Source organism: Malus sylvestris, chromosome 2, assembly GCF_916048215.2.
Source record: "Malus sylvestris chromosome 2, drMalSylv7.2, whole genome shotgun sequence".
NCBI classification, from domain to species: Eukaryota; Viridiplantae; Streptophyta; class Magnoliopsida; order Rosales; family Rosaceae; genus Malus; species Malus sylvestris.
The window spans coordinates 34,176,409-34,187,603 of record NC_062261.1 but is presented as its reverse complement, the minus strand read 5'-3'; the positions used below and the strand labels follow the sequence as shown (position 1 = coordinate 34,187,603).

At 36.8% G+C, this 11,195-nt stretch overlaps 1 protein-coding gene across 1 annotated transcript; it reads left to right on the top strand.

Moving 5' to 3' along the window:
• Window positions 1-614: 614 nt before the first annotated feature.
• Window positions 615-3,890, top strand: LOC126589265 (uncharacterized). The gene is made up of 3 exons (XM_050254520.1): window positions 615-1,216; window positions 1,316-3,384; window positions 3,490-3,890. The coding sequence occupies exon 2, from the start codon at window positions 1,351-1,353 to the stop codon at window positions 2,029-2,031; it is 681 nt and encodes a 226-aa protein (XP_050110477.1). The 5' UTR covers window positions 615-1,216; window positions 1,316-1,350; the 3' UTR covers window positions 2,032-3,384; window positions 3,490-3,890.
• Window positions 3,891-11,195: the final 7,305 nt, after the last annotated feature.

The window sequence follows — 11,195 nt, the reverse complement described above, 5'->3', positions numbered from 1 at the left end:
CAATTTAATGAATAAAGATTCATTAAGGCCCAAAAGCCCAAAATTCCCTAAATGGCCGGCCATAGTGTGATGAATTAGGGTTTTGGTTATTTAGGTCACTTAAAGAAGTGACTATATAAAGGACTTTATAGCCAAATATTCATTAAGGATTAAAAGGGTTTATTTTGGGGAAAATTGGTGAGAATTGTCTCTCCATTTTCTCTCTAAAGAGGCCAACACCTTGGAGGGTACATCTAGCAATCCTACTATTCCAAGGTCACTCATTTCTTCTACAATCTAACCTTGGTGAAGAGACTTAGAGGTTCTCAATTTTGGGAACTTGGAGAACCTATTCTTCCATCCAAATCCATGGATCTAAGAAGCAAGGAATGAAGGCCCTATCTCTTTGGGTGATTAGCCTTTGCTTATGCAAAGAGGAATCTACAAAGGTATTAATTTCAACTCACTTTGTTTTGAGTTGATTATTGGTTCACCAATCTACTAGGCTTTGAATTTCATGGTCATGTTTTGTTTTTGAGTGCATGATAGCATGATTCCGCCTTTAATTGTTAATTGCATGCTATATGATGTTGCTTAAATGAACATGTTTTCACAAAATAATTCCTTCAGTTTGATTACGTAGACAAAGACTTCATGTCTTTTTTCGAGATTGATGAAATGGTTAAGGAGTTAAGATATGATGGGTTGATGTTGTATCACTATAGGATTCCTGGGATGTCTTATTGGGAGGGATAAAGGCTGATTGAACGGGACCAAGATGTGGCTGAAATGTGCAAGTATGTTCCAGGGGTTAGGGAAATAGAAATTTACCTAGAACATCTGAGTCCGAAGCAAGCTGCCTTGAAACATAAACTTTTGATGAATCTAGATGAGAGTGTCGTATTAAAAAAAGGTGTCATTATAGAATATATTGAGGAATCGAGGTTGGTGATTTTGATTACAAAGGGAAGTGGTTCAAAATTGAAGAAGGGTAAAGCAAAAAGGGGTGCAGATGACTTAGAAAAATGGCTATGTCTTTTGAATAACATAGCCTACATTGGTGATGATGAACATGAGGTTGAAGCAACTGAGGGAGGACAATGAAGTGGAGATGAGGTTGAAGATGGTCCTCTCAATGCTGATAATAAAGGAGATGAAGATGATGAAGGTGATGAAATTAAAGAAGGTCACGAAGTTGAAGAAGTTAATGAAGGGACCGAAGTAGAAGCTAATGAAGGTAAAATTTTTGAAACATTTATTTTTACAATTTTAATTTCAGTATTCAATTATTTTTGCAAAGTTTAGGTTTTTAACAAATATGCATTGTTTGTGGCAGTAAATGCAGAGGATGACACTACAGATATTGAGTTTATGGATAGTAACTACAGTTTGGAAGATGATGATCGTCGTGCAGTAGATGATACGGTTGTAGAAAGTGTCGTTGGAGATGCTGAAAGGGGTGAATGGGTTGGGAACCAACATCCAGAAGAAGTTATTGATGCAAGGGATGTAGAAGACGTTCCCCTTGATGATGAGAGACAAGACTTAGATGGCCTGCACAGTGTTGACGATTCAGGTTCAGAATGTGATGAGAAGGTCATCTACCATGAGTTTAATGAAGAAGCTGACAGGGATGATCCAAAGTTTGAAAAGGGATTAAAGTTCAGAGTTGCTGCACAGTTGAGAGAGGCAGTGTGGTTTCACTCCATTAAGCATGATGCACCTTCTATTAAGCTAAAAATGAATGAGAAATGGAAGATTAGTGCAATGTGTGAGAAAAATTGTCCATGGAGATTGTATGCTTCTAGGATGTACAATGAATATTCAATGCAAGGGAAAACCTATGTTGGGAAACATGAATGTTTGAGGATTTGGAGGGAAAATCCTAACTGCAAAGTGGCATGGCTTGTGAAAAGGTATGTGGACAAGTTCAGACTCAACCCAAGCATGCCCATCACTACATTTATGGAAACAGTGAAGGAGGAAAGAATGGTTGAGATCCACCTCAAGACAGCCTACAAAGTGAGAGCACAATGTTTGAAAATCCTTTAGGGGAGTAACATGGATCAGTACACAAAGTTATGGGAATACTGTGATGAGTTTAGAAGGACAAACCGGGGTAGTACAATTCAGATGAAGGTGTTGCCCTATGATGATACTCATGTGATATTTCAGAGGATTTATATTTGTTTGGGGGCTTGCAAAAATGGATTTAATAATGGATGTAGGCAGCTTGTAGGGTGGGATGGTTGTCACTTGAAATGGGTGTTCAAAGGCCAGTTACTGTCTGTAGTGGGAATGGATGCAAATAACCAAACTTGGGTTATTGCATATACTATAGTGGAGCTCGAGAACAAAGACAGTTGGGTTTGGTTTCTGGAACTGCTAGCTGCTGACTTGGGAATTGTGAACCAGCATGCTTAGACTTTCATTTCTGACAAACAAAAGGGTTTAATACCAGCTTTTGAGAAGGTACTACCTAATTGTAATCATCGGTTATGTGTTAGGTACTTATACACCAACTACAAGGCAGATGAGTTTAAAGGGAAAGAATTAAAAGATGCCTTATAGAATGCTGCCAAGGCAACAACCATCGCAGAAAGAGTATAGTTAAGGTGATTAGGCTGAATGAAGAAGCTTATAAATGGTTGGAGAAGAAACCAGCATTGCATTGGAGTAGGTCACACTTTGAGACACATACTCAATGTGACATTCTCTTAAACAACCTCTGTGAGAGCTTCAATTCTTTTATCCTAAGGTCTAGGGACAGGCCTATTATTATCATGCTGGAAACTATATGAGTTTTATTGATGAAGATGATATGGTTGAGAAGAGATGCAATGAGGAAGGATAAATGAGCTATCTGCCCAAAAATTCAGAAGAAGTTGGAAGAGTACAAACTGAAAAGCTCACACACTATAGCTACATGGTCTGGAGGAGAAAAATTTGAAGTGGATGAAGGCAGAGGCAATATATTTGTGGTGGATTTGAATGGGTGCACTTGCTCATGCAGAAGATGGAATTTGACAGACTTTCCTTGCATACATGGTTGCTCAGCCATCTATTATGCAAGGAGACAGCCTTCAAAATTTGTTTCCTCTTGGTACAAGAAGGAGAAGTACTTTGAAGCTTACGAAAACTTGATTCAACCTGTCCAAGGCATGAAATTTTGGGAGCCATCTGAAAATAAATGCATTCTTCCTCCAACTTTTAAAAGGCAGTCGGGGAGACCAAAAAAGAAGAGACATAGGGAGGGTGATGAAAATAAATTCAAGTTAAGCAAGAGAGGGCAAAAAAAGTGTGAAGTGTAGTGTTTGCAAGGCCTCGGGACACAACAAGGCCAGATGCCCTACCACTCATCATCCTCCAGCTGCTAGAAAAGGAAGAAAAAGCAAGAAAAATGAGGTATAATTTTGATATTTTTTGTTGAATTTTCATTTCTTAAGTGAATTTGTTATTTGTGAGGTGTAGTATCTGTCAGTGCTAATGCTATATAAGTTCATTACTTAGGCCTCAACATCTAAGGCATCATAACCCTCTCAATCATCGCAACTATGCACTCAGGTAGCTCCACAACCTTCATCTCAGCCAACTCAAGCCTCTCAAACCACTTCAGAAAAAGAGGAGGAATGTTCCATGATGCTGCTTTAATGCTTTAGGTAGTTTAAGGGTTCATTTTGTTATAGTCGAATATGCCCGTAGTTTTGTTTTTAATCAACTTTCCGATATATCTTTAGTGTTTTGGACAGAGTTCAATTAGTTGTTAAGGTTGACCCATTAGTGTTTTGGCCAGTTATTTTTACAGATCTTTAGTATTTTTTGAATAACACCTTGACGCATTAGTTGTAAAAATTGTGGTCTTTTGATACTTTTGTGTGAATTGGAGGGTGTATATTGAACTTTGTTGTGAATTGAAAGTTGTTGACAATTAAACTTTGTTGGTAGTTTAAATGATGAATTTGCAGATTTAGAATTCAAAGTTTGTTTGGAATTGAATTTGCAGATTTGGAATAGAAAGTTGTGGTTTTTTCCCTATTTAATTTGATTTTTTTTTTCAAAAAATTTTGGCGGGAAAAAATGTAAGGTACATGGTTGTGGGAAAAAAAATTTGGGTGGGAAGTTTTTTTTTTGGAACCCCTTCTCTAAAAAAAAAAAAATATTCCACATAGACCCACATAGCGCCCAGTCATTGTCCACGTGGGTGCCACGTCACAGTTAACGGGAGACTTATCAGTTTGACTAACGGATGTATGAGACTGTCCCAAAATTTACACTTTAGGTATGACTCTGGGACGAAAAAAACTTGATGTACTAAATGTTGAAAACCACAAAACATAAGCGTAGTAAACAGAGATTTACCCAAGAAGTTAACAACAAACTCTCACAAGCAAGGTTCTAAAAGACACAATACACTAGTCAGACGGCAGGCTGAGGCCTAAGGCCTAGTGACTAGGCAGGCGCTTAGACGGACTAGGCAGGCGCTTAGACGGACTAGGCAGGCGCTTAGGCGGACTAGGCAGATTTAAATAAATCTATTATATTTCGTGTAAATAAGTGTTTGTTTATACCTTAAATATATATAATTTCATAATAAACTACAAAATATAATGATATATATATATATATATATATATTATGAAGTATTGAAACATAATGAAAACATGGAGAACAAGGATATAATGTGTGTTCATTTAAGTATGCAACAAGTCTCTTATAATTTATTGAAAAAAATAAAATGCAAAATGAAAGTTATCTATTTTCTGTTTAAGTGAGTCGCGACCTAGGCGGCTGCCTTAGCAGGTCCAGACGCATTTTCTTAATTTTCAAACGCTGCATTAATCGAGACGGTGACCAACCGCCTAACGCCTAGGCCGCTAGACGATAATTTTTAGAATAGTGATCATAAGGGAGAAGGAACTCTCACGAAGGGAGAGAAGCTTCTAACGTCTTTTTTTAATTAGAATCGACCTTTCCCACTTTGTTAATTTAACAACAAACACGATACTCAAATAGCCAGAAGAGAAAAATGGCCAGATATAGTTTCAAAATCTCAAAGTGATGTAAAAGAGAAATTCTGAGATCCGACAATCGAACTGCTTGTTCGTGGAGAATAAAAAAGAACACACTTTCTTTATCCCAATCCTTGATTTGCCATATTCACTCTGACCTACTTTTGATCCCACTCCTTTATGTTGTACCAAGACCCTCTCCTACTAAATACTTACAATAAAAGAAGGCTTAAATGTCAAAATAGCCTCGTGTGATAGCCATTTGGCCAATTTAGTCTTTGTGTTTTTAATTTGGTCAATTTGGTTCTCATGTTTATCTCCATAAACCAATTAAGAACATTTCATCCAACTCCTCGACCTCCTCCCAACTTCTTGACCTTTTCCCTAATGTTCTCTCATCTCCCAATTTTCTTCAAACACCCCCATTCTTTTCTATGTCACAACCTTAATAAATTTTTGGGTAAATCTCTGTTTATTACCTTCAAGTTTCATGGTTTTCAACATTTGTTACATCAAGTTTTTTTCGTCCCAGAGTCATACCTAAAGTGTAAATTTTTGGACAGTCTCATACATCTGTTAGTCAAACTGTTAAGCACCTATGTGGACAATGACTGAACGCCATGTGTCATTAAAAATTATTAAACTATTAAAATAATTAATTAAAAAAAAGTATTTTAAAAAAAAAGAAAAAAACCTAGAACTCATTTGTCTTCCCCACCCGACCCCTTCCCTTCTCCATCCATTCTCCCCACTGCACCTACCTTAACGTCTGCACATCTATCCTTCCCCCTCATCCGACCACCATTCTAACCACATCCCCTCCCTCGTGGATCTACTCCCATCCCCTTCTCTGTCGTCCCCACCCCAATCTCATATCCAATTCTTTTTCATAAATTCCATTCCTAACCCCACAAACATGGAGAAAGGAAGACCCATCCCCACTGTCGTCCGAGCACTTTTCTCCCTTCGCCGGAGACCTCGTCGCCGTGACTTACACTGAGCACACCAAAAGGAAGACTGTGACGACGATGGACGTCATCTATGCGCTCAAGAGGCAAGGTAAGACTTTGCACGGGTTCGGGGGTTAGGTTGTTAGGGTTTCAGATTGGGCATTTTGTAAATTGGTTGGTTGGTGGGCTGGCCGTTGGGTAGATTTAGGAAAGGCAATGCTTCAATTTTTATGTTTTTAGTTTGGATTTGAATGGAAAATCTACCTATTTGCACTGGTGTATGAGTCGCCACGTTTGGTGTGCTCGTCCCGCTCATCCCTCTTCACCTCCCTGACCCACCTTCTCCCTCTGTGACTCCCCTGATCCCTACCATCGTCGTCTTCATCCTGAAATCAAACGAAAGCTGCAACCCTCCCCAAATAAAAACAGAACCCAATTACAAGACATGAATTAAACCCTAAAAGTCAAATCAAATTCAATCACATAAATAATTAGAAAGTTTAGAAATTGGAGAACTAGAAGTTAGACTTCAATTGGGGTTTTGATGGTTTGGTTGTAGACCATTTGAGAGCTCAGGTTGAAGAAGAAGGGTGGCCCTTTTTTTCTGTGATTTGGCGGTGCAGAGAGAAGGGGGGGTGAGGTAGAAGACGCATGGTTTTTTTTTTTAAATACTTTTTTAATTAATTATTTTAATAGTTTAATTTTTTTTTAATTTTTTAATGACACGTGGCGCCTAGTCATTGTCCACATAGGTGCCACGTCATCAGTTAACAACAGACTTAACAGTTTGACTAACGAATGCATGAGACTATCCCAAAATTTACACTTTAGGTATGACTTTGGGACGAAAAAAATTTGATGTATTAAATGTTGAAAATCACGAAACTTGAGGGTAGTAAACAAAGATTTACCCTAATTTTTTCATATTGAAAGTTTACTTTGTTATATGTGTTAATTCTTATTGATTTGCATTTTTCTGTAAATTTATGTTTAAATAAAAAGAAAGGGTAATATATGGCTCTCTAAATAGTGATCTGTTACTCGATTAACCGTCAAAGGCGAGGTGGTCGAGGTTAATTTTCTTGGGACTATAATGATAGGTAAGGTTGAGATGGGTCTAGTGACGAGGTTCGGGTCAAGGATAAGGTGGATGACAGGTTGGGTTAGTTTAATTTTTTTTTTTTTTTTCATTTTGAAATTATATTTCTTTTTATTGTAATTGAAAAAATATTTTTCAACAATAGAATGTTATACTTTTATAAAAAAGAAATTTTAAACAAGTGATACTGTCTGCACTAAGGGATGAGAATGTGTTTAGCCTTACAATGTGTTAACAATAATATGGTTCAAAATTTTATTTTAGCAAGAATCGAACCTAGTATCTCTCATTTACAAGTGGAGAAGAATATCACCAGATCAAAGTGTTAAGTGGCTACTTTTATGTATTTTTTAACAGAGATTAGATGAAATGTCGGATAATGAAAATAAATGCGAGAAATAAATTGGCCAAAATAAAACATGGAGACTAAGGGCTGGTTTGGTATTGCTGTGCTTTGAAAAAAAGCTGTTGTGAGAATAAGCGGCTGTGCTGTGAGAATAAGCGGCTGTGAAATAAATCAGCAGAGTGTTTGGTAAACTTTTTTGTAAAAGTGCTTTTGGGAAAAAAAGCAATCTGATAGTGGGTCTTTTCATTAAAGGAGCAATGTAGCTCTGTGTGCTTTGAAAAAAAGCCATTTTTCCAAAGCTGCAAATAGCAGCTTTGGCTTTTTCCTTTGATTTCAGCTTATTCTCACAGCAGCTTCCAAAATAAGCCCTTTTTTTTCAGTTTACCAAACACCTAAAATTCTCACAGCTTTTTTTCATGGGTGCTTTTTTTTTAATCACCTCACTCCCAAACCACCCCTAAATTGGTCAAATTAAAACACGGTAACTAAATTAGCCAAATAACTATAACACAAACCGTAGCATTTAAGCCATAAAATAATTTACAAGAAATATGTATCATTCTTATTCGTTATTTATCGATATTCTTTCTCATTCTTGTATCAACTAGTAAATCTTCAGTGCCGGCCAGAAGATGTGGTGATTGTGATGGATAATTGATTATACAAACAATTAGCATGTGGCCTTCCCACTCAATGCGATCGGTAAGAAAACAAAAATATATCACTGGAATTCAAACTGTGCCAAACAGGCAAGAAGCGTACAGCTAGCTCATAGCTACTACTTGATATAATCAAAATCTATTACCTAATAATGTTTACACAGAATAAGAAACGACGAGCTGTGCGGCCGGCTGATCAGCCGGCGAGAAGGCGAGAAACACAAGAGCAGCCATTATGCCAACCGGAAAGAACAAGAGCATGAACGGCGGAGGAGGCAGCGGAGGCAACATCAAAGGCAGAACTACCATGCACAACGCTAGAACCGCCAGCGCCAGTACGGACCCCAAGCTCATACACTGCACCATGATATTAACAACGTCGTCAGACTTCCGACGACGACCATGTCTCTCCTCACCTCACCAACTGAAATGCTCGAATGCCACGTCAGCAAACGACAAAGTCGACGAGAAATTCTTATGGATACCGAAAACACAAAGTAGAAGTAGTACTCCAACTTCAACGAGAAAGGCGACGAATGAATGAAGGCTTTGACAGCGGTTACGGCTTCTAAATATAAGATGGTGTACGCAGGAGTGGGGATCTGTTGGGAGAGGGTGTAAAGATTTGTGATGAGACCGACGTGATGAGAGCCGTTGATTTGGGGATTAAAAATAATGTGAGGGACCAGAGAGTGGACTTTTGTTTGTTTGCGAGGAAATCCGGTTTGGGGTGATGGTCCGAATCGAGGAGAATCAGAGCGTCAGATATCAAGATATTCGGCTGATACGTTCAGCAACTTCTACTGTAAATTTTAATACTTAATTGTTGGGTTAGGTGTTCATTCTCATGTTTTATTTGTCTTTTTAAGTACACCATTTCATTTCTCACTTAAAGCAGTGGTCTTGTAGTTTTTTTTTTTTTTTTGAGCTTATAAATTAGAAGTCTTACATTTAAATCTATGGCATATCATCAGTTAATGTCTAAGATGGAGAGTAAAAGAACAAAGTACAAAATATTGAGATTAACGGTCAATGAGTGCTTAAAATGTGAGCCAAGTTTATGCAATATCATCACTTAACGTCCAAGACGGTGAAATTTAAGGAAATGTTAAATTTGTGCAATTCAGAAATCACGTGATGTATAAAATTGAAATTTCGTGACTCATTTTATTGATGACTTCAAATCTTACGGTGTAAAATGTAGTTAACACTATATTTTAATTAGCTATTCCTACGTTGGCGGCGACAACTGTGTTGGTGTACGGTTTATGTATTTTGGATTTCATACTTGGTTTTGGGCTGATGTGTGTGTGTGTATATTTTGCTATTTGTTTTTGAGCTCTTTGTAGTTGTTTAATGAAATGCATTCTCTCTTGTACTCGAGGTCATAAATTTGAATATTTCATTTTTCAATATAGCTTAAGCTTGCATCAAAAGAAATGTTACATGCCGAAGTGTGTTTGAAAACTTCTAAATATTACATTCATATGTATTTTGCTTGAAATATCAATAAAAATACTAAACCCTAGCTCTAAATTGAACGAGACCATCCCACAGATGGTAAACTATGATTCATCTAGTCACCATAATTCGAGCAAGACTACAAGTCTACAAGTACATTCAAGTGTATGGCTGCGAAAGTGTTCATTCAACAAATTACTAGAACTAAAATGTGAAAAATCTTTTCATTCGGACAATTTTGTACGACCCAAAAAGTCCGACTACAGAATAGTTGGTCAAAAATTTGGGCTTAAAGCACGTGTCACGGGTAACTATGAAAGACACAACAATTCTGATATAGCCACATCCGTCATGAGACTTCTATCCGAACTTTAACAATCTAATCATGTAAAATGATGGTCTGTTTGGTGAACTCTCTTTTTTTAAGAAAGAGAAATTTAACTTACACTCGTGACGCATAAGTGTTTTTTTTTTAATTGAGTTGAGGGATATTCTTGTTTGAATTTTAAGTTTTGACTAATACAGTATCTGGAGTGTTTTAAAGCATATTTTCTTCTGCGTGGTTAATTCATTAACCACTATCGACACATAAAGAGTATGGACATCTAATTATTAACAGAATGATGAAGATGGAGAAACTGAGAAATGCAGAACTCGAAGAAGAAAATGAATTGAGGAGAGAGAGAGAGAGAGAGAGAGAGAGAGAGAGAGAGAGAGAGAGAGAATATCTATTTGTATTGAATTAATTGAGTTAATGAGTGGCCCTTTACATTTCACTATGTATAGTGCTCAGTACTCTTCTTACATTTTAACCACCTAACAATATTTCTAACCACCTATACCAACACTCTGTAACCACTTGTAACCATAAGAAAGTGCACATTAATATGTCATACTTATTCTGTACCGAAAATATTATGTCATACTTATTGGACATCACTTTAATGACAGAAAGACATGCATATATATATATATATATGTATGTATATATGCATTTGATATGAAACTCTATATCCCATGCATGCACGAGAAGATTGATGATAATCCTGGAAAGATTGAAGATGCAGAAAACGATTCAAAGATGCTTTTTCCGAAGTCCAAGGCTGGGGTTGCATTACAAATCATTATAGAAGCAAGGAATGGCCGTGTGGGACTCAAATCTCAAGTCCCCATTTTGGCACAGTTGGGTTGTCTTATGTCTCAGTTCAATGCATGATCACAAATGAAACGTCAATACGACTTTTTTCATCTTAAAGATAGAGAAAATTTTAATTGTGATGGGAACACAGATGATACATCACGTGTTTTTATGCAAGTGGTGAAAATTTTTAATTTTTAAGTTATTAATCTTTTAACACACATAATCTACCATTTATATATGAACACGTGATGTACCATCTCGTGTGACGATCATACTGAAAAATCTCTCCTAAAGATGATCCTTTCCTTGGTCAAATAAGCTCGAATAATTAAGCCAATGTTGACTGTTAATATTACGGCATGATTACAATAATAATATGAAATAAGGTTAATGCAAATGGTGAATTGTTGAGTGAATAAGGTATTACAAAATAAATGTATTCTTTTTTAAGTTACTGTATTTCGAATTCAAAATCTCCATATTCTTGTAATGTAGACGAATTTACTGTAGATTATATGGTTTGTAAAGGAAAAAAGGTTATTGATCATGTT

Bases quoted from the DNA above. Each gene is read 5' to 3' on its own strand.
- LOC126589265 (XM_050254520.1), top strand. From the start codon at position 1,351: ATGGATAGTAACTACAGTTTGGAAGATGATGATCGTCGTGCAGTAGAT.